The 23,927-nt window shown below is 37.3% G+C and overlaps 2 protein-coding genes across 2 annotated transcripts; one reads left to right on the forward strand and one right to left on the reverse strand.

Moving 5' to 3' along the window:
- Positions 1-293: 293 nt before the first annotated feature.
- LOC113779038 (methyl-CpG-binding domain-containing protein 4-like) lies at positions 294-1,470 on the forward strand. The gene is made up of 2 exons (XM_027324448.1): positions 294-546; positions 676-1,470. Exons 1-2 carry the CDS (start codon positions 517-519, stop codon positions 1,132-1,134), a joined length of 489 nt encoding a protein of 162 aa, XP_027180249.1. The 5' UTR covers positions 294-516; the 3' UTR covers positions 1,135-1,470.
- Positions 1,471-1,672: 202 nt separating this feature from the next.
- Positions 1,673-23,430, reverse strand: LOC113777252 (piezo-type mechanosensitive ion channel homolog). The gene is made up of 21 exons (XM_027322290.1): positions 23,031-23,430; positions 22,323-22,403; positions 21,916-22,075; positions 21,629-21,786; positions 20,387-20,543; positions 20,052-20,238; positions 18,328-18,443; positions 17,481-17,565; positions 15,853-16,068; positions 15,589-15,766; positions 14,789-14,917; positions 14,442-14,615; positions 14,029-14,262; positions 11,922-13,472; positions 8,786-11,256; positions 8,084-8,479; positions 7,116-7,274; positions 4,133-4,636; positions 3,548-3,689; positions 2,906-3,050; positions 1,673-2,146 (listed from the first exon to the last, which is right to left on the reverse strand). Exons 1-21 carry the CDS (start codon positions 23,077-23,079, stop codon positions 2,011-2,013), a joined length of 7,428 nt encoding a protein of 2,475 aa, XP_027178091.1. The 5' UTR covers positions 23,080-23,430; the 3' UTR covers positions 1,673-2,010.
- Positions 23,431-23,927: the final 497 nt, after the last annotated feature.

A 23,927-nucleotide genomic window follows, 5' to 3' on the forward strand; every position in this document is an offset into this window, starting at 1 on the left:
GACTAGAAATAAAGATGATCGCAAGAGGATCAATTACATTTTTGTCCAGTAATTGATTTTACTTGTTGGTACACTTCAAAAAAAAAAAAAAACAAACACAAGAGAAGAGAAGAAAGTCATCTATTTTCCCGGGCATATTGCATCGAGTCCAGTCCAGGTGAGAATTAATTTTTATCACGATAATTCATATTCAATAGAGTACATAATCAAATAAATTTGTTTTTGAAAGTTGATACCGGTGCCATAGCTTGTGGGCTTTGGGCTTCGAGCATTATCTTTTTCCGTTTCTTTACGACCCAAAGAGTGACGAAGAGTTTAACAGACCCACCGCCAGCCCACTTTTATTTTTGCCGTACATATACTCCAGTTTTTGCCTGGATTGCAACACAGAATACCAGGGGAGTTGGGACTTCAGGTTGACGCCCGCCTTTCTCTTTACCGGTTGACGCCTGTCCGTGGTCAAAGGACTTGGGGAAGGAGGGTAACGGCGGGAGAGAAATCTAGATTGGGAAGAAGATGGTGAAGGAGACTCCCAAGACTGCCAAGGTATTCTTTCCTTGTCATGCCTTAATTTTTTGTTTTTTTGGGGTGCTTCCAATCTGTTTGATAATTTGATTCACTGAACTTGATTTGACTCGTGATGGCTATTCTGTTGTTGGGGGCGGTTGAGAACAGGCACCTCGAACAGCTGATGTGTGGGCTGTGCAGTGTGACAAGTGCTTCAAGTGGAGAACTGTTCCATCCCAAGAAGAATATGAAGAAATCAGAAGCAAATTCAAACAAGATCCCTTTTTCTGCAGCAAGAAACCCAATGTTTCTTGTGATGACCCGGCTGATATCGAGTACGATTCAACTCGGACTTGGGTGATGGACAAACCCAACATTCCTAAAACCCCCACTGGATTCAAGAAAAGATTGGTTATGAGGAAAGATTTTACCAAGATGGATGTCTACTACACCACTCCCACTGGTAGGACACTCAGATCCTCCACTCAAGCGGCCTCTTTTTTGGATGCAAATCCACAGTTTAAAGGCTTGTCTCCTTCAGATTTTAGCTTCGCTTCGCCCAAAATAATGGAGGATACCATTCCTCAGAATGTGGTCAGGAAAGGTTTACCTGGTATCCTCGACTGATTGAAACTGCAAGAAGATATATTCATAGTGAAGTCTGGGTTTTTAGGATACTATTTGGTGCTCTACCTAACAACAATTAAGGACTCGGATATACTTTCTGTTAATATATGACTCCATCGCGGTTGAACATGATTGGACTTGATAGCAAGTTTCCCCTTTGGGCTGCTGAACTAGAAGCAAATTTTTTCATTTTTAGGCTGCTTTTGCCTTTTGCCCTTAGGTTGTAAATAAATTTTTGCGACAGAGTTTTTCTCTGCGCTATTTCTATAGTTTAGAGCTATTTGTCAATTACCAAAAATGCTAATGACACGGGTGCTGACCACAGTTGCATGGGTTTACTGTTGATCATTCATCCCCTTCCACATTGGATTTTTTTTTTCTTTTTCCTTTTTTGGGGATCATTTGAAAACCTAAAATATCATCCTTCTCAGGTGCTTGATCAGAACTTGTTCAACAATTCCTTGACAGCAGAGCTGAGAGTGACAAAAGCGAAGACTCCATTTATCCATTCCGAACCGAGGACATGGTTTTCAATACATTTTGCACATCAAAGACGATACTATTATACACGTTAAAAACTTTTACAATGCGGTCAAGGGCTCTTACCCAATATTTACAACCTTTTTAAAGTAAATAAATGCAGTTGGGCAATATGAAACTACTGAAAAACTATACATAACGGAACTGTGTGTTACTAATTCTTCCCGACATCGAACTAAAAAATGTGATCGAGAAGCCTAGCAGAGTAATCTATAAGTCTCAAATCAAAAGGCTGCCTCTGGTCAGTATTTCTCACATACATGTAAACGTTAGCCGTATGGCCCGTATCAAGTGTATGTTGACCCTGTAAAAGAAGGGAGCGCTGCGATTGACAATCTAGTCTGGCTTCGTGTACTCAAGCAACATATGAGGTGACCTGTAAATCTTCACCAGCGTCCAATATAGGATCTCTTCTACTCCAAGTTCTCCCTCTGCTCTAGCAGCATATATATCCTCACAGATGGCGATCAACCTGCAAAACCCATATGTCAAATAAATTACTTGCAGGAGGACGTCTTCAAGGCCGCTTTGGAGAAAGCCAAAATCCCCTATATGATTAGTCACAAAAGCTTTTTCGCAAGCATTTGCAACAAGAGGTTGTGTAAACCAAAATCCTATAGTAATAAATAAGAACACATTCCAACCAATTCCCAAAAAATATAATGCGATGATTCAATTAAAAAAAAACTCTAAATAAGTCCAAGATTCCCCGAGTAAGAACCCTTGGACCATCATTTATTCCACTAATAGGTAGAATGATTAAAAACTCAAAGAAATTCTTGTCTTTTTGTCAAAATCTGAGATGCAACTCCTTTCTGCTATGTTGCCAGTGCTTCTGCACTGAGATGCAAACTACTCCTTTACAGGACAAGGTGAGTTTCTGCTCATACCCTTTCAAAATGACAATACCATAATTTGCTTCGTGGGCTCTCTGTTACAAAAACATGAATTATTATGTTTGACAACCTTTAACCCAGACCAACTCTGTCCACTGTTTTTTCGTTGTGGCTACAGCGACATAACACTCTTCCCTACAAGTGTCAGGATTGCTACGGATTTCAGGAGGAGTATATCTCCAGGAAAGGACATTCATAAAACCTCCCTTTTAGAGTATAAGCATCAATACTCAAATTTGTACTATACTAAAACGTGACAATTAACAGTATGCTGTTATTAAATATATTTAGCTGCATTTGCATACTTAAATCATAATCAGTAGAGGGCAATGTACCTGTCGCAAGAAGGAAGATTCTCGTATGGGATCCTCATTCGCAAATCAGAGCACTGAAGTCTGATAAAGCGTCCAACTGCTAGCACAAATGTAATGTACAGACCCCAGATACTGAATTTGCTGAGCGTCTCGCCAAGGAAACCCTCTGACATGGTTTTGACATATCATAAACAAAGTCACATGAGAATGAGGTATAAAACTTAAAAACAAGAGAGGCAGCTTTTCCCTACTGCCTAAAGTGGTAAGCTATCCCTTGGTTCAAATAACACCCTACTAACTTCTATGGCATTTTAAAATCTCAGATCTGCGACTCCCCCTTTTTCCCAGCTACATCCACCCAAAACCTTTAGCCTTTAGTTGATTCAATATGACTGGTGGGATAGATATGACATAATGCTCGTTAAATTTAGCCAATTTTCCAGAGTCAAAGAGTGGTTTTCTTCGACCGCTGAAAAAAAGCCCCTGCAAGGAGAGAGGGGGAGGGACAGGGGCACAATAAGAGTACCATGGTATAGGAAAAGGGACAAGGTAATGTCTATAAACAAAATGTATCGGCACAATCACATCCAGAAGTGGACTGATAACATCTAAGGAAAACCAGAACTTCAAAGTGGTATCTAATAAATATTACTAATTACTTACGTGGGGTTTCTTCTGATACAATGATGGCCATTGGCCCTTTTAACCCTCCACAGCCACTAACATCCAACGAATTGATATCATGAAAGGACCACCATTCCAAATTCCCATTATTAAGGACAAGGTCAGCACTGACATCGTTAGCCTGTCAAATATTGGCGAACATCTTATTTCTCCATGGTAAAATAGTCAACGGACATGTATTTATCAAGTTCACCAGTAACTCTAAATAGAGTATGTTCAACTAAGTAACACTTTTTCTACCAGAAATTGAATCTCTCACTTTTTTGGTGAGCCAAACAATTTTTACATCAGTATCTTGTACTCCTATGTAATATTTTGAAGTAAAAGATTCCACATCATGGTCCTTGTGTTGAAAACTGTAATTCTTTCCAGAATAGATATAAAAATTTAAAAGAACAAGCATATTTTCGTAATGCTACACCCACTGGATTAAATATAAACATGCAAGGGTCAGTCTGAACAGTACACTGACGAGAAGAAATGTAGAAGCACAACATTACATTGTAGAGAAGGGTAAGTGTTGGTTGGTGGCTGATGATGGAAGAACATTAGGAAAAAGCATACCTCCTGTTCAAAAGGCCTAACATCACCCGAACCAGTAACGCGAAAATATCTTGGATAGATGTTTCGCACCCGAAAACTACTACTAGTGCCATTAAACACTGCCTCAACCTCTGATGGTTTTGGGCAATCCATTGGATCAACTGTTCTTTCATATTTAACAACTTCCTTGCCCTTTGGTCTGTCTCTGGTAAGAATCCAAGAAAACTTGATATTCATCTCTTCATTGAGAGACCGAAGGAACCTTCTCTGCACCAGATGAGGGACAAGCCACAGAGTACTCGCATCAGATTGACAGCAAACCAGTTGGATGTCACGCACATTGTATGTATCCAAATAACCTTGAGGATCAAGATCAATGACTGTGTTCAGCTGATCCCACGAAATTTTTTCACAAAGAGTTGTCTGGTACAATGTCAACCTTCCACCACCTGTCTTGATATCAAGCTGAACAGTTGCATCATTTATGGGATTCGCAATGTTTGTTGGATTACCACTGCTATACATCTGCATTTATAGTCTACTTAGTGGATCCATCACTGAAATAAAGCAAAGTACGCTATTCACATTTGAGTGCAGCGATTCCGGTTTCAAATCAATGTAGACAAATAACTACACTGCAGTTCCAATTTGACTTTATCTGTACTTAGAGAGCAAAAGACTATGTTCAGTTACAAATAGTGAGCCAGTCGACATGCAGGCAGATGATTATTTACCTAGCTAGAAGCAGATGGAACTAGAGCTGTTAAACGAACCGAGCTGTTCGGTAGCTCGGTTCGTTTCAACTCGTTCGTGTTTGTGAAAGGCTCGTTCGAAACCTTAAACGAACCGAGTTCGAACGAATTTGTTTGTTCGATTAATAATCGAGCGAACACGAGCATGTTCGCGAGTTTTAACGAACGTTCGCGAACATGGACATAATTATCATTTGACAAATTTTAGGGTTAATTTTATGGCTGGACTTTTATATTTGGAGGGCAAATTGCTTTGTTTTATTTGTTGTTTTTATGTTAATGTTAGTTATATAGTTAATGAAGAATAGAATTTAGTCACTTAGTGCTTTAATTATTTTAGAGAATGATTAATGATTTGTATGGCATATTTAAGGCTTAAAATAATTTGGATTCGAGCACTTCGAGCATGTTCACGAACGGCTCGTTTATGTTAAACGAGCCGAACACAAACTCGAACTCGAACATGAACTTTGCTTAACAAGCCGAACACGAACACAGGTTTGGAGTTCAAAAATTAACGAACGAACACGAACGTTGTTCGAATCGCTTAACGAACAGAGCTCAAACATGAAATACACGGTTCGATTCGGCTCGTTTACAGCTCTAGATGGAACATATCATTTCCTTTTATATAGTCAAAATCCAAGTAGCTACTCCATTGAGGTGCTTCCCAAAAATTTAGCAGTCTAACAAATTACTACAGTTTGACAAATTTTTGCTTACAGAATAATAGTAGGATCAAGAGCTAAATTAACCATAATGTGCTGCATTTTCTCTTGGGAAGAAACCAAAACAATCACAAGGAATATGGAAAAAATCTACTGAATCCATGACCTATCAAAAGCATTGAATCCACCAACTCCCATATTAAAAATGAACAACAGCATCACATGGACAAATCTAGTCTCATCAACAGAAAAATAGAAAAAGCTTGATTAAATTGTTGATCAGCAGCTCTATGGCCACGAGATAATCACCTAGGTCAGCAGATAATGCAAGTTCAAAGTCCTCTGATAGGCTAGATTTTAAAGGATAGTTCTTGTTGAGGCATCCATGTAAACAAGTTTGAGCAAATTCATTGCTGAAGAACTTACTATGCAGACCAAACTACAAAAATGAGTTCATAATGGTATGTAGAAATTATCAGGTATAATGAATTTTATAAAATCTAAACTAAATTCAGCTCATTAAAGTGGTAAAAGAAACCCAATCCTAGAAGACTACATTATGACACTTTCTCAGTATGTTATATAATGTATTTCACTGACTAGAAAACTTGATTGCTATCAATCAAGGAGATATGACGTAATCCAAACATAAATATCTCAAAATTTTACCCCCTAAAACACATAATTGGTAGTGTAACTTTATTGAGACTTGCACCTGGAGTGTAAGTTGACCTTGATCATGTTTGTCAGACATTACATTGTTTAAAGGTTTCCATGTATAAACAAGAAATCATAACCACGGGATCTGCTACATGTCACGGAACTACCACCTTTCCAATTGGAGTAGTTTTCAGATGAGAGCAATCCAAAACCCATGATGACCAATTTAGAAATAGCCAAGTACCAAATGGCATTTAAGCCCACAACATAGTGAGATAGGGAGAGCATTTCTTTAATTCCAAATTACAGTACTTTCTTCAAAGGTTTTGGATAAAATGGAAAAATAAAATAAATCCATTCACAATTGTCACAACTTTTTGGGCAAGCTTCTACAGGATTTATCATAACATCCGGCTGCAGAAGAACCTCATCCCAAATATGATATTGCTTGGTGTATTGGAGCTTATGATTTGGAAAATATTTGTCAAACCCTGCAACATAATATCTGCACTCTTTTCATTAAAATGCCAATCCAGCTCCGATGGTTTTAATACTAAGAATAGTTTGACATTTTAGCTAACCATCAGAGTGGAGACCTGTCCAGGTAAGACAGCACACAAGATAGACCACATACAGGCTTAATCCTTTACCCACACAACCTAGTAAAATTTTGCGTTACCAAAGTTATCTCACACAGCCTAGTAAATTTTGACTAACTGAAGTTATCTCCTCCAAGAACGATGGTGGAATACTCAAAAAAACCCAAAAATGATGAGTGATTAAAGATATTGTTAAGCTAACTTGGATTGATTTTACAACTGCACATTTTCCCCATCCACATTTGAACATTTAAAAAGACAGTATCATTACTTACCAGCATGGTCACTATTACACACTAAGTGCAGATAGAATGGAATTACTTACCAGCATAGGAGCCCAAATTACACAAATTAAAATGAAGAATAAGCATATCCCATTGCAAAACTTGGTCCATTTGGTCTGCTTCTCCCCTTGCTTGTGTCTAGCCCTATTAAGAACAGCATCACATTTGACGAGGTACAAGCTTGCATTAATGTCCTCCAACTACAAAAAGAAATATACAAACTTCAGTTCTCCAAAACAATTCCTTCAACTTCTTGACATCTCTGTATATTACCAGATCAAGAAAACTAATTAACCAATCTGAAAGAGCTATCCTAGAGACAACCAGGTCAAAGCCATTGATTCCACAATAGAAATAACAGCTCCAAGCAGTAACACAACAAAAGGCTGCCTGAAGAATTCCAAGCATCCATTGGAAATGCAATAATAACCAGCTTAGTCCAACAAACCATACCAATCATTCAGGATGATTGGCATATTAGGTCCTTAATTTATTATGTCACCTTAGAATAATTAGGCTGTACAAACAACTTCAATTTCACTTTCGTGCAGATGCCAGAGGAACAAATCAAAGTACAAAAATGTGGTTAGAACAAAGAATGTAGACTAAACTGAAATTCATAACCAATTTTGACTTAGATAAAGACCATTTTTCTTAAAGACTGAAAAGCTCCATTGCAAGGTTTTGACATCTGTGTTGTGTTGTAAAGTCCACTCATTTGGATGATGCAAAGAGATTGTGTTTTAGCTTTGACAAAGATGCTGGACAACCTACCCACAAAAAGTTTTGTGCCACATATATGTATTCAGTGACTCCATTCAATGGCTTAATTTGGTCCATTTTGCCTCTTATAGAACTTGAATTTTTTATGAACCTGGCAGGGCCATTCACAAACTTCAAGCACATATGAGGCCAGACAACGATGATCATGCTCACAAGATGCACTTATTGAAAGTCTTTTTGCACCTTACCAAGGTATAGCAGAAAACAAAACATTGGATAACCTCACCTTCAGCCAATCATACATTGTCAATGCTGTTGTAGTGCACGACCAATCAAGAACACATCGTAGTTCATATAGAAAAGGCAGGGCACGGTAAAGCCGATAACCTAGATAATTCACTCGGGAAACTTTGCTGGTGAGGAACTGCCGGTACAGGGTGCTCTTATGTGGTACCCCATATCGGATTTGCATAGCTTGTAGTGACAGAGAAATTGCTTTAGTCAGATATATTGCACGAAGAGCTAAACCTGCAGTGTTTTGCTGGGAGGTATCCATGTGCCAGGCATACTGTGTGACCGCACAGGTAAAAAGGATAAGATTGAACAGATAGAATATAACTTTTCCTGTGGCAAAAGAACAGAGGTAGATAACACGATCAACTACGATCAAGAAGAAGAAAGCCTGCATAAACATGGGAATAAAATTTATTACAAGTTAGATAATCTTAAAGGAATGCAGCTATAAAACACATAATATTATCCACTGCTATAACAATCAAAAAGCATTGCTCAACCAAAATAAGAAATATTCAAATGAAGTATCAAGATTGCTAACTAGGTCAAAGCATCTGCTTGCTACTGCAAATAGGCCAGGTTGATGAAGTAAATTATTTCATCCTAGCTCTTCATATTTTCTTTTAGCTACAAGATTTCAACATTATTTTTAGGAAATCAAAAGGCAAAGAAACAAAAGGTAATATATACATACCATTAGAATAAATACGAACTCTTTGGGAAATTGGTCCTCAAGCTGATAAACCTCGAGAAACTCAGTTTTGTTTTTTATGACAGATTGATAGAAAATAGCAACCAAAAAGAAAACAGACAAGTCTGCACCAAATATGTAGGCATAGAGATCAACTTCTCTTTTACCACCTCCAATAGCAGAGATTATATGGTAAGGAAATCCAATTCCCTCTGTAAAACCAGCATTATGTGCTTCAAGGATCTCTTTTGCTACATCAGCCGCTGGTGTTAGGGACTCGTACTGTTCTTTGGCATTACATTCCTCACTACGTGAGGCATAAACCACCTCAAAAACAGCTAAGGCAACATTTGGGTTTTCTGTACTCTTTTCAATACTTTGAATTTGAACCCTACTAGCACAAGAACAATGATTTTCATTTTTGCATCTCTCATCATGAACAAGCTGTAGCAGACGATTAATTCCAGATTCTATCCTCTCTGGTTGAATTCCATCTTCTGGCCACAAATGAACATCCATAGACAACTGGACAAAGTATGGAGGAGATTCTGCTTCCTGTGTCAGTGATTTCCAATATGTACTGCAGCTGCTAATCACCATTTTGACCATTTTTTCCACTAGCTGGACCAGCTCCTTTGCTGTCCCACTCAAAGTAGAAACCTGCAGAACCTCCTTGCGGTGCAACAATCTCCCCTTACTAAACCCTGGCGAAAACCATTCACCGTCTTTGGCAGTTATAGAGCTCTGAACAAGAGTAAATAGATACACTAGAAAAAGAGGCAATGTACTTATCACAAATGATGACTTTATCCTCTTTGTTGGAAACCCAAGTTCTTGAAGAATGCTTGACTGGATGCTGAAACCACAATGTTGGATCACAATTTGATACAGGTACTGAATCAATATATAAATTTCAGTGTAGATTAGCATGATAACCCAAAAAGTGTAACTTGGCCCTGTGTTGACACAAAGAGCATACAAGAATAGAGCTGCCAAATAAACCATCGAAAGCAAACTAAAGTTCCACAGAAATACCAGTACAAAGCAAATGTAACAAACAACATCATTATTCGACCGCATCTGAGACCAAATATGGCCAAAGATCCTTCCAATCTGCAAACTTGCAGTATCAGATGCTCTACTTCTGTCAGATTGCACAGAAGAGGCACGATCCAAGCATGCGTACCTCACATTTTGGCTCTCACTCTCCTGAAAGACCCCATCCTCAGCAGCTGTGTGCTCATTTGTATCTGAATCTTCAGGTGCAATATTAAGAAAGCTCACAATATTGTTAACTGCTTGGTTTCCTATTGATTGCACTTGAGAAACACCATCACCAATCAACTGTACAGCAGAGACTAAAGGGTTTTCACTTGCTCGGCCTCTGCCTTTCCTTTCTCTGTCAGACTCCAGAAATGAACCTTCACTTGTACATTCCTCAAGCTCAGTGATCTCTCCAAGAGGAGATTCTATTGGTTGCTTTGCAAATTCCATTGTAAAAGGACTCTCTCCTCTTACATTACTTGGAGAACCATACAGATCGAATGCAAAACCTGAATCAGGATGAGTATTAATATCCTGCTTTTCAAGAATTCCACTGTTCATATTTGTATTTACTGTGGCATTCTTCCTCTTTCTAAGCCCTTCACTTGCAGGAGAAGAGTCATCACACGCAGATGTAGAGTTCATATTATGAAGCTGGATTTGTAAATTAAGCATCTCGGACTTCATCTTCTCTACTTGGAAGTTGCGCTGGCGCTTTTTCTCTTCAGATTCACGAATGTGAAGAAACTGTTCAGTTTTCCATGCAGCTTTCTTCTCTTGCTCATGTACAATAGCCCCAATTTGCTCCGCTTCAAGATACCGAAATACATAATCAAACTCAGGGGAGGAAAACATGTATGACTGTAGTGATACCAGAACAAAAATGACTATCTCAACTAAAGCAGATCTGGAGGTTATCCGGAACCCATAGTCATATTTGTAGAATCCAATCACCTCATATATGTAATCAATAGTTTCACACTTTCCCCCACTAAAATCACCCACAAAAGGAGATTGATATGCAAGAGAAAGAACAATAACTCCAAAATTGTATATGCGCAGATACTTAAAGATACTGTTTTTCTTTTTTAATATCGTAAGCCTCATCCGAAAGAAAATCAAAGCAAAAGCAAGATATCCTAGGTGCAGAATATCATATTCAAGGGTTCCTGTAATCAGAACCAAAGCAAGCACAAGATCTAACAGATGACAATAGCAATAAAGCCGCAAATAGTCAAGGAAAGTCCACATGCTTTTGGTTTCAAATGACAGATCTCTCCAAACAAAAGCGTTTTTCCTTTGAGAAACCATCTGGCGATATGTAAATGATCCAGAGAAACTTGAAGCTCGATCTGCACGGAGCTTAAAACATGCAAGCAGGAAGACGACAAAGTAGCTAATCAGCATTCGGGGATCATCAACAATAAGTCCTGCAACAAAATAAGCAGTTAAATATAAGTCTTGGTTGAATTAGATCCAACAGAAAATCAGTACTTGACAGGAAATGGAAAATTCAGCACGTGGTTAGGCATTGTCTCAGAAGTGCACTATGTTCATTTATCTCCTAGGCCACCTCGAAAATTAAATGTATCTGAAAAAATAGGAACTTTTGTATACAGGAAATTTGATAAAGAAAAATTATTAGCAGAAGAATAAGGCCAGGGGGGGCCTCCACAAAGAAAAAAGGATGTCTCGGCCTAAACTCAACTGGAAGAAAGATAAAAAATGAGAGGAAGGAAAAAAAATCTTTTCAAACTATATTCCCAACTAATGCAAGTGAAGCCTGAGATGTAGCTATTACCATGCTAAAATACCTCATACCACCAAGCCCGTATTGACCAGCCCCAAAATGTGCACGCATGTCTGTGTGGGTGTCTGCATGTGTGTCTCTGTGAGAGACAAAGAGAGTGTGTGTGAGTGAGTGCAAGACCACCCTTTCAGAAACTACGTGCTAGATCAAGTTTTTGAAATTCTATAATTGAGCTTGAAATTCTATAATTGAGCAGTCAAATACTTAGCAAATCGGGAAAAAAGAACATGGGCGGTGGATAATACATCTAATCTGAGAAGTTCAACATGAATTACAGATTCATACCCAACCAACAGCTCCTGCAATGAGCAAAATATAAGTTTGAGATTTTCCAGCAATCATGGCAATGCACATTAGTGTCACTTGAAACATGTGGATCCAATGGCATGAGGTGCTTCCACATGGCAAAGTATTCAAACACAAGGATAAGAGAAAACAAGAAGACGAACATCGGCCATAGTTTCCGAAGTATATGCCGCTCTAAAAGAGCACAAGCTGCAAGTGATACAATATAGAGCAAAGAAATTGCATTCAGAAGAGCAAAACTGGCCAATAGTAGTGCAATCATGTTGATCTCAAGGCCAAAAAGGTTAAACATGTTCTCTATCCAAAACTTCAAATATATCTTCAAGGTAGTCTTTTGGATTTCAAACCTCTCCCTTCTCAAGGAAAGAATCGTCTTCTTGTTCCACTTATGACTCTCCTTCACACTCCCCCATATATGCCCAAATGAGTATTTTCTAGTATTGTGATCCTTATATCCTACTCCAGCCGTGGACACATCATGAGATGATTGGTAAAGACCAGGGCTGAATGTAGGCAATGAACTACTCGTGACTCCTATCTTTCTTGAAGATCGTTCATTGAAACTTGATGATGCGTCATTTTCACCATTGGGCACTGAAACAACTGGTAGGACGTCTTCTGCAGAGACAAAAAGTGGGCAAGGCTCCTCCGAATTAACTACATCTACAAGAAAAGCGGGCATCCTCTCCAACCAATGGAAGACATTATACTGAAGGGTACATGCAGCAATCACAAGAACTTTTGCCCTCAAGCCAGCTTCTATACCCCAGAAATTTGGTTTGTATACCTGAAACCCCAGGAGGAGGGATAGATCATAGTGCCTTTGTCCAGGAAACATTTCAGCATATTCACCCCACATCTGAAACAGATACTCAGATGTCACTAGAACACCCGTATAGATCAAGAATGATTTGGATGGAATTCGGGAAGCTTTAGATAAAGTTGAACAAAAGACAACACCAAGAAGGTACAAAACACCAAATGCGCTTATTGGAGATAATGAAGCATAAAACAATGCAATCAACAGGATCTTATGACTGTGCCAGATTAGGCAGCGTCTGATGAACCCCAAAATCCCAAATTGAGATAAATCTGATTCCTCTGATCTAACACTTTTGCTCTGTCTCCTCTCATAGCTATAAAGTTGCATTACGACTACAATTGCTAAAGACTCCCAAACATTTTCCAGTAATGAAGAACCGGGGTTATAGCCAAAATACAACTGAAGATTGAATTTTGCAGACATCCAAGCCTCAAAAGTGGGGAAAATGCTCAAACTATAGATGAAAATGAAGACTATGATTGCATACGCTTTTAGTGGAAACCAAAGACGTCGTTTTGTTCTTTCCACAAGTTGTCTTCCGATAATCCAGACAAGGAGAAGGAAAATGTACCCAAATGCCAAACAATTAGGCCTCACCAGGTAAACTGTTAGAAGAATGGTCAGAAACGCGATGTAGGTTCCAAATGATCTATACACAGACAAAAATTTCTTCCCTATCGCGCCAAGATACAGAGCAATTCTTTTCTCTGAAACAAGAGCAACAAAAATCAATCTGAAACAATAGCAAGCTAGTAATAAAGCAATAAAAAATGAAGAGAATGGAAACAGTATTCCTTTATTCTTAGTTAACCAGAATTGTAAAACTTAAATGCAACCCCATCTCCCAGTCGAAGAAACGAAGAAGTGACAGGGAAGCCTCTATAAATAACTAATTCATAATCAGCCACTTAGGAAAAAAAATTGACAAAAAACAGCTTATCATGACATAGGCCCTGGTCTCGTTTACTCTAGATTTTGCTATTTTTGATTATCAAAAGTGATTATATAGAATAATCAGAATCAGAAAAAGCTACTCTTTGGTTGATTATGGATTTTAGCTATTAAAAAAAATCTATTATCTGAATACAAAAGCAAGCGAAACATCACAAAAACTCATTATCCAAAATCAGACTCCATAATCAGCTAAAATAATCCATCAAGGACAAACCCACAGATCCAGGGACCGATTTCAGCAACAAACTATATTACGCAATGACTACATATAAAATGTCGAGTAATGAAGCAAATTGCGGCAAGATTTACCATGGGAGGCATTGTCATGACTGTCCCTGGTGCTTGAGGTGGCATAGACTGACAGCAAAACTGATTTGTTCAATCCAGCTCTCAAAATGCTAAATCCAACTGGAGGACTAGGTGTGTGCTGTACGATTGCAGAAAATGAAAACAACATTTCGAACCCATGATTATGAATTGCACAAAAGCATGCAAGCAGAGCTATTTCGAGGAAATCCCAAGAACTATCACTTTCAAGGAGACCTACAGAATTTTGCCAAAGAACATTAAGTAAAAATCATATATGGCCAAGAAATTTAAAAGCAGAGAGAGAGAGAGAGAGATATGATTTTCTATCTGTCACTTTAACTACCCTCTGGCAGGGGCACACCCTTATTCCCCACCTCCCAAAACATAAGTTTCCATGATGCAGATAACCGTACCTAACTGAGAAAGGATTCCCATGCTTAAGGAGCCTTTCTTCTCCAGAGTTTTTGAGACCAAATTAAGCTGAAGAATGTACAGTATGGCAAAATGAGCCTCACAAAGAAGAATCAGAGATTGGCGCGTTCTTTTACTGATTTCATGGCTCAAAAGATACATGAAGAAGAATATCACTGCAAAAGATGACAGGATTTGAGACAAATTTAAAAAACTGTAAAGAATCAGATTGGACAAATGCTCCTAATCCAATCCCTCCTACAACTCAATTAACCACACAGAATGAACTGCCCTAGCCAATTGCAGATATCATTAGTGTAGAAGAATGACAGTATCTGTGCTGACATACCATACACGGCATGGATGAAACCAGGTTTCATTGCTATAAGGAATATCAGCACCAGTACAATGGCACGAGAACATTTGCGCAATCCCCAAGCTATTGTAGCCACAATAAGGACTTTGGTTTCTTCATTCACTGCATTCATAGAAGACAATTGCGTATTAGAAAGCAGCACCAACATTAGAAACTCAAAGGTCAAAAGTTACTAGTACATTGTCTATGATGAGAGAGGGAAAACAATTCTTGTCTATGCAATAGCAAGATGCACCTAAAAAGATAATTTGAAAACAAAATAATGATAAATAGAAAAATACAGCAAAAAGGGGGCAAAGGAAGCAACATTGACTTACTATAGCTATAAATATAAGCAGCTAAGTATCAGCATGAAGAGTGGATTCAAAACAATTTGCCACCCAGTCCAACTAACTGGTGGTAAAGTTGATTAGAAATATTTACCGAAACGAAGAAAAAAGGATAAATATGTAACAAAACTTGAGTTGGTTATCCAATAAGCAGCACAATAGGAAGCACAACAGCTAATAAAGACATGCCTTACAGTCAACAACCAGAAGGCTAACTCAAATCAATAAAATGCTTGAAAAACAAAAGAGTCGAACAAAAAATAGGAACATAACTAATAACAAGAATTGGAATTGTTTGTACAAAATCGTTTTGAAGCTATATATCTTAACAGGAAGAGAACACTTTAAAACACCTAAAACACAGCAAGGACAGAATTTCTGTATTTTTTATCAAGAAGGAAGAACCATCATGAAATTTGGCATCACTGTATAGCATCTAATGACCTTCCTCTTTGTAGTAGTCCTTTGATGACTGCCCCTCCTCATCCGATATGCAGAGAAAAACAGTATTGTTAACTAGGTTACCAAGAGCAACAAGAATTCCAAGACAAAATTGAGCAAGTAGGAAGAAGCCAGGAATGGGATAATGCCACAGCCCAACCATCTCCCAGATTTCCATGTCCTGATGCAAAGAGAATAAGGTTTTCAATTATCATAAAAACAATGAAGTTGAAGAAAAAAAATACAATTTGGCCACACGGGTTTAACCTTTCCAAGTTTCCAATTCATGAAAGCAAATGCCACATTGAAGACATATGTGCTGACCGCCCACAAGAGAATAAAGACAAGAAGCAACCCATTTAATCGGTGCAGACGGAACAAGGAAGGGAAAACATATAAAATGTACCCAACATATGCAAGCAATCCAAATGCACATATACTCGCGAAGTGGAAGCTCCAAAATGTAAGTGCAAACAAGGAGACCTGTCAAATTGACCACTGGAAGTTTAAAACATAAGAATTGATAATGATAATACAATGACAAGAATATTAATAACCAACAAAAGTTAGTTTTAACCAACCAATCTCAAGAAATGTAGAAACATAATTAGAAAATACTAAATTAAAACAACGGCAATGATGACTCTGACTTGTTACTCTAAGCCAAAGTTTTCACACAATAGGCTGGAAATTTAATTTTTGTACAACTATAAGTTTCTTCCAACAAAGTTGTGATATTAACCAGTGCATCAGCAGTTGCATGAAAGTACTCGTCCGCCAACCAGGCTCTGCAGATAATTTCTGCTTAAAAAGGCTCTTTCAACATTCAAAAGGGTAAATAAATGGCATTTCTTTTGAATGAATGGCATTAATCAGATAAAATAGCAAAGGTTTGCAGAAATTGGGTTCATGAGCTCGTGTTATTGGTCATCACGTGAAATGAATAACATGAACACCTTGGCATATTTAATCAGTCCTAACTCCAAGCAAGATATCTGAAGTGGAAGAAAAAGAAATTTTGAACCAGAAGATGAAGTAGAAAACATATTTTTCTCCCCAACACGAAAACTCGAGCAGATGTAAGCAAGCAATGAAAAGTTAAAGCAATGTATCCACTTATCTAAGTTTGTTAAGAAGCATGTTTAAGAGCATAAATCAAGTAGCAGTATCCAAATCCAGGAATAAACTGCAAAAGAATTGGTGATGCATGCATCCAATTAGTAACACCAATGTGATTAACAATTAAATGGATGAACAGAAAAAGCATGCACATAAGCCTTGTAATTCCACTGCAAACAGAACAAACATAATAATGCAGCCAGTCTTACAAGCCAATTCTAGTAAATCTTGCATCAGATATTCCTCATCTCCTCTTCTTTCTCCTAATTTCCTTGTAAAGACACTTGTCCTGAACTTCAATCAAGTTTCAATGACAAGTTGTAGTTATTGTGTTCAGGATTGAAAGTGAATTTCTAATCAAGGACTAAGCAAACCTGATTCCACAAAAATCTCAGTATCGGGTGAATAGTTCAAAAAGGGATAAAGGTGACTCGCAAAAATCCCCTAATTTTCAGCCAAATGCTTTAGTAAAAGGACCAACTAGTTACTCGGGAAACTGAAGGATCAAGACAAAAAACAGGTTTCTGAATCGTAAATGGAATGTCAAAAAGAAGATGGGCTTCATATATTTAGAGAAAGCCTCGTCTTTGGGCAGTAGTTTAATCCAAAAGCTAACTTGAAGTCATCTTCCTTTGGGCCTTGGATTTTGACGTCTCAACGCACCTCATGCTTTTGTAAATTGTAGACAAGCATAATTAGATAAGGAGCTTCTTAAGTGAGCAAATGGATCAAAATCTGGAAAGAAACAACAATTTATACAAATTAATGATACTTACCGGAAAACCATACGTGAAAAAGTTGATAGTGAAAAACCGGAAAACTGTTCTCCTTAAAAATACATTTGCATGCCTTACACCAGATCTGTTTGTAGCAATACTAGTTCAGCAAAACATGGAAGATGAAAATGGAACAAAGAAACCAAAGAAAAAAAAAGGAAGAATACAGTATGTTTTGGAGAGGCAGGTTACGGGGGAGGGAAGAATTAATAACTAAGAAACAACAATCTTCCTTAGAAGTCCCCTAGTGTCAAAAGATTGTCATGAGAATGGAAGATCATAAGAAAACCAAGGATTAAAAAAAAAATTCTGGGCAGAACTAGAAACAGGAAGTACAATAAGAAGACAAATAAAACCAAGGAAACTACTTGATTGCTTCTAAAAGTTTTCTTTTAATGCAGATTGAATCATGTAAAATTTAGCTATCCATTTCATAGAACTTTAATACCTAGATTTTTTTGTGCATTCCAACCTCTTGACAGCACTATGAAGGGGTATTACTTTCTCAAGGGGATTGTGTCAATCAAGACTGTTGATTAGATTTACAATATTCCTTTCAACCCAAATAAGTTAGAGTCAAGAGCAAATTAATTTCTATTTTTCATTCTTGATGTTAAATACCTTTGGTTCTTATCAACCAAAGTGCTTCCTTATATCCTGGATGAATTTGTTGTAGTGAGATGTAAGAGAGTGAGTAGAGAAGAAAATAAGCAGAGGTAGCAAGAAGCAGACATGGAAAGAAGTGAATAAGAGAATGAAGAGGAGTAACAAGAACAAGGGATAGAATAAAAGAGACTGCTGCTGATTTCTACTCAGATGATAAAAGTAAATGTTCCATGGTAATTACCTCAATTCACGAATAAAAAATGGATGCCTTGAGGGCAGAAGTTGCTCGGTCAAGCTTCCCTCTCTTATGGACATAAGAAAATCCATTTCCTCCAAATCACACTTCACGCAGGAGAGCTGTATTACATTAAGCATCAAAGTGTTCATAAGATAAACTCGTATACATGTAACTACAAAATGGAGAGAGAGACAAATGAAACAATATAGGAGAAGTTCATTTTTTACAGCTGAATGTTCTGCCAATAAGAATTTTACTGATAATGAAGCGTGAAGAAGCATTTCAAAATTCAGTGACAAAAACTAAGTGAAATTTAGAGTCCAAAATCTTTATCTAAAACATACATATATATACTCAGCTAGATCCTAATTCTCAAGGGATTAACAAGCATGAAGGAATTTAATTTCCATCCAAGAAGTAATTAAGCCAAAAAAAAAGCCCTAGTGAAAAGCAGATCAGGAAGTAAAAGCAATATATTGTAATGCTAGATAAAGATACTCTTCCAAAAAGCTCAACATATTAGAATTCAAGGTAAAACTAGAACATCTACTGAATCCAAGAACATGCATAGACATTGGCTCCAGAACACTAACACAAATATCCAGAAACAAGAAACAAAAAGCATCTCCATCAAAATAGGAGAAAGGAGTCGCTACTCTTCCAGAGTTCCATCATGCCTCTCGCCAACTACAAATTCTCTACTCACGAACCTTTATCTTCACACTAGGGTACTGGGAATTGTATTACTGTGTTTCAAATCTTTGTCTCTATTCAATTTTAAAGTCAAATTATCTATCTCATGCAACTTATTCTAACTCAACCTACAAGGTACCCCGTACTGTACAGTACAGTAGCAATGCTTCCCAATTTGTCATCTCATATAATCCTACAGTAAAATACCAGCAGACTTCCGTAGAAATTGAATGTTAGTCACATGCCCGAAACTACCCTGTCCAGGACATCACTTCTTGCTAGGGCAACTTTAAAGGACTTGGAAACAAAACAACCTACAATGGACAAACTCATAAATCCTGCTGCTAATTTGATCGCAATGAGGCTATGTCAAAAGTTACCATCAAACCCAAAAGAAGAAGTTTCAGACACCAAAAAGATCGTTGAATAAGGGAAGTTAAGCATAATGAAGAATATCAATTCCAGATAAGAGAGAGAACAACAGAGTCTCCTGTTTTCCTTAGTAATAACCCTCCAAAGCAGGGTTCCTTGTATTTCCAAATCACATTGAATCATTTTACTATCTCCTCTTCCTAGAAATAAACTTTAATCTATTGAAGAAACTGAAAGAAAAAAGTATGGTATAACAAATGGAACAACCTGCTATAAAAGTCCAAAATTCAACTAACTCTTCTGTGAGCCTCTTATTAGCTGCAGCAAAGATGACCATCAATTATCTTCATAGCAAAACCCCATTTCTTCCAAACATAATATTAGATGAATAGCTGAGAAAGCTTTATTTTACCAACCAACATGATCCTAAGCATTTTTCACTTCAAGAAAGTAAAAAAAGTAAAGGGAGAACAATGACTGATACTTGTGCCATACATAAAAGCTCAGACCACAATAGCAAATTAGTAATGACTCCACAAAATGTCACTAGGAATTTAGAATCTTGATAAATTCATTTTTGAAACTATAGGAATAGCTGTATAGAACTCCGCCAACAATCCCAAACTATATTCTGAATGTATAAGGTGGTAAGAAGTGCATACCACATAGTAAAATGCCATCAAAGAAAGACTGGAAGAAATTTCTTGCAAATCAGATTTTGGAGAAAGTTTGTACAGACCAACGAAATTCGCTATCATGTTGAAAATCTCTGGGAAGCCAACTGGGAGCTGATACACATACAACAAGCAAATGCTGAAGCCAGCATAAAGCCAAAGAAGCTTCCACCACCTTGAATATTAAATAATCCACCAAAAGTATTAGGAAACTGAATGAGAAGGTTTTGGGCATTAGAAATGTATTTCCATATATTTTGGCAAAATAAGAGGACGTATACTACAGAAAACAAAACAGAAGAAGAACTGCAATAAAAATATACCTGAAAAGCCCTAAAAAGTTGCTTGTTAAAGACCAATCCACAAGACCAACACAGCTACAGACAAAAAATGGTAAAGAAAGCCAAGAAGGATTACTAATTCCAACAACCAACTGAATGCCAGGCAGCAACAAGCAGGAAGCCACCCTAAGACGAGAACCTTCCATATAAAATCCCAGAAAGGGGAAGAAAATGTCATTTTGTCAGAAAGGAGCTCAAATCACAATCATCATATGAAGGCAAAAAAGCAAGAATAAAATTAGTCCAATAATGCTCAATATACTTGACCTAAAGACTAACCAAGCTACAGGATCTATGACAAACTTGAAACGAGGAAAAGCATGCAATGTAAAAGTCTTCACTATATAATTATTCACTTTTGACTAACAGGCTAACAGGTTGGGCTCTTGAAAGAAGTTGAGCAGGGCAAACATTTATAGCAGATAGATCATTTTCAACTTTGCTGATTCAGAAACAAGAAGTGCAAGAAGGCTTTTGCCACCGTGGTGTCTAGAGAGGGTAAGACATGAGTTCTTACAGTATGAACTAAAAGCTGTCAGTGAATGGACTTATGCATTCAAGTCACGATAGAGTAACAATACTTTTGCAGCAAGGGCAGCAGTAAGCTGATCTAAGAAGACAAAATCACAAAATATACCAATGCATCAGCGACGTATGACAACTTGGATCATCTGCTTATTCACTCTTTTTCTTGAACTTTGACATTTATTCTTTTTCCTCTTAGGGATTTGTCATCCTACTTTTTATGCACTCTCTTCCTATTATTAGAAGATTTCTTTCTCAATCTCATGAGGAAGATAAAGAGAAAGAGCTCACATTTTTCATATTCATCATATTACTTTGTCATTCTAGTAGATGCCACTGTAAGTAGCCCGACTAAAAGTTGAAGTATATTTTCAAAACAACCTATTTTGTGCCATTCTTTTTAACAAACTATTTGAACATATAAACAAGCCTTAAAAAATCTTACCTCATGTTTTAACCATGGCCAGAAAGATTATGTAAATCTACTTATGAAACACTAGGTGCCACTGAAATGTTCCATTTATTCTTATTCATGCCCTGATGCAAATGAATCACCTGTCTTCAGATATCAAAATAGTGACATGATTCATAACTCGTAACATGTTTAAGTATGACTTGTCGATTGCATGACTAATGAGAATAATAGATGAAGAAATAAAAGATTCAAACAAAACAGACATAGAGTGAATAATTACAAACCTATATGCTCAACCACTGAAGAAAAACAGGCCCAACAAGAATCTTGTAATCGGAAAAAGCCAAATCTGTTCCACTGGATCTCAGTTAGCGCAATGACAGCAACTAAGAGTTGTATAATCAGGAGATATACAACCAGTGGAGATCTCCAGGATTGAAGTCTGCAAAACCATGTCAATTCTTGTACTTTGAGAGAGGATGTATGATAAAATTGAAAAGCAGAGAAGAGAAATGAAGTCAAACAATGCAACACATGTAGCCTGTGCACAAGAAAATCAAATTCATATTACTTCATCAATCCAATGAGCTTCATCCACCAGGCATCTGCAACCGTCCATTCCGAACCCATAATTGCCGATATAACAAGAAAGGTCACTTGTGAAAATATCACAATAAGAGAAAATAAAAAAATGCACCATAGCAACGAATTTCTGCATCTGAAGCGAAATCCTAAAGAATGAAGGAAAAAGTTGTGTTAGAACAGTTGGGAGAAGACAATGCAACATAGAGTTATTACCTTTGTAACATAGAGTTTTATACATATACATATATATATTTCTATCTCTCTCCTATATAGATATTTATCTCCCCCCTCCGTCCCTCCCTCCCTCCCTCTTGGTCCTAGAGACTAATGTTTAACAAATCACTACAGAGAAGAGGTCCACACTGATAAGCCAAGAAAGGGATAAGCAACTACCTCTTTTTCGGGCCACAAATCGAATTACAAGAGAAGCCACCAAATTAATGAAAGAAATCAAACTCCAATTTAGTAGACCAGCTGCAAGGAAGCAGAGAAGTAAGTGCAGGGACAGAAAGTAAAATACTAATAAGTGCTTATAGAAAGATGTCGATATTGCTGATTGTGTAAGAAACAAAAGCATGACGAACAATGATAGTAGGACAATATAAGAAGCACCTACATTTACAAAGTTTCTATTCACAACCAACAAATATTTCATCCTACACGTCCAAAGAGTTACAGTAGAGACGGGAACACCAAATAAAGTTGAGTCTCACTACTTAGCACAAGAAAAAGAGGAGGCATGGTTACAAAAATTCAAGATAGGACTTGTCAACTACACTAAACATGTTTCATAATGATTTCCATCATAAGGAAAGTGCTTCTGTCTATTCTCATGATAGACAAAACCCTGCAACAGAATATTTATCCACAATTCCGGCCACCCATTTCCAATCCCGGGGTCAAATACATGTTTACAATCGAGATCATATGCCCCCTTAAGATCCACAAATATAATTACAACTCTAATAAATGCTAAAATATTTGCCCAAAGACATATTCAAACACCTGGATCATTTGTATCATCTTTGACGTGTAAAATTCGATCAACAAGAAACGCCTTTGTCGGGGAAGAATAATGGGAATACAAAATGACCCACGTACCTATCAAAAGCAGCAAAGGCAGCACAAAATCGCCAAGAAAACTTTCCATGATAAGCCCTTTCTTCAATTCAATCCCATTACAAATCAATGGGGCTAATCCAGGAACTGGTTTGAATCACCTTGATCCAACGCGAAAATCCCAGTTACTGAAACCCATTAGTTTTCGTTTAAAGAGCTCAAGATGGAAGGTTGGTACACAGAGACAAAATCAGAAAACCCCGACGAGTCCTTACTCGTTAAAGAGGGGCTTTCTTTCTGATAATTCTTACTCTCTTATTTGTTGTTGCATAGGCGTAGCTGTAAAATTCTACTACTTTGGAAAGGATGGGGAGTGAAATCACAAATGTATGATCTGAATGTAAAAAGTCTCAGTGCAGTTCTACTAAATAATCTCAAACTAGATTGCCAAGTACCAGCGATACTCATCCGACAAATGGTGGGCGTGCTCTTATAGTCGTATGATTCCGATGACAAAGACGATGCGCCCAGTTGCATATTCGGGTAATTTCACGTTAACCCCTTACATTTTGTTTAAATATATCCGACTGCCTTATGGGTTTTGACAATCGACAGATTTACCTCATCTAACTTTATGTTGGGAAAATCGGATTCGGATTTTAACTCATGTTTTATAATCATATTTTTTATTCTTATTACTGATGATATTGCATGATTGGTTTGGAATTTGTAATAAGGCTTGCGTGTGAAAGGAAAAAAAAAACTACCTTTTATTGGTGCGTTCTTTGTCAATTCAACTTTCGTAAATTTTCCACTGAAAGGGATAAAAAAAATTCCAGTGTATTAAGATCCCGTTCTTAGGTTATGATATAAAAAGTTCACGTGTTATTTAAAAAGATTAGAAAAAAATGTACAAATACATATTTTTCTTTAGAGTAT

This window comes from Coffea eugenioides, chromosome 1 (assembly GCF_003713205.1).
Source record: "Coffea eugenioides isolate CCC68of chromosome 1, Ceug_1.0, whole genome shotgun sequence".
Classification (NCBI taxonomy): domain Eukaryota; kingdom Viridiplantae; phylum Streptophyta; class Magnoliopsida; order Gentianales; family Rubiaceae; genus Coffea; species Coffea eugenioides.

Coding starts and splice junctions, on each gene's coding strand:
- LOC113779038 (XM_027324448.1), top strand. CDS start 517: ATGGTGAAGGAGACTCCCAAGACTGCCAAG. Junction 547..675: donor AGACTCCCAAGACTGCCAAG/GTATTCTTTCCT, acceptor GGTTGAGAACAG/GCACCTCGAACAGCTGATGT.
- LOC113777252 (XM_027322290.1), bottom strand. CDS start 23,079: ATGGAAAGTTTTCTTGGCGATTTTGTGCTGCCTTTGCTGCTTTTGATA. Junction 21,787..21,915: donor AAGCTCATTGGATTGATGAA/GTAATATGAATT, acceptor ATGGTTTTGCAG/ACTTCAATCCTGGAGATCTC. Junction 7,275..8,083: donor CAATGTATGATTGGCTGAAG/GTGAGGTTATCC, acceptor TTCTTTTTGTAG/TTGGAGGACATTAATGCAAG.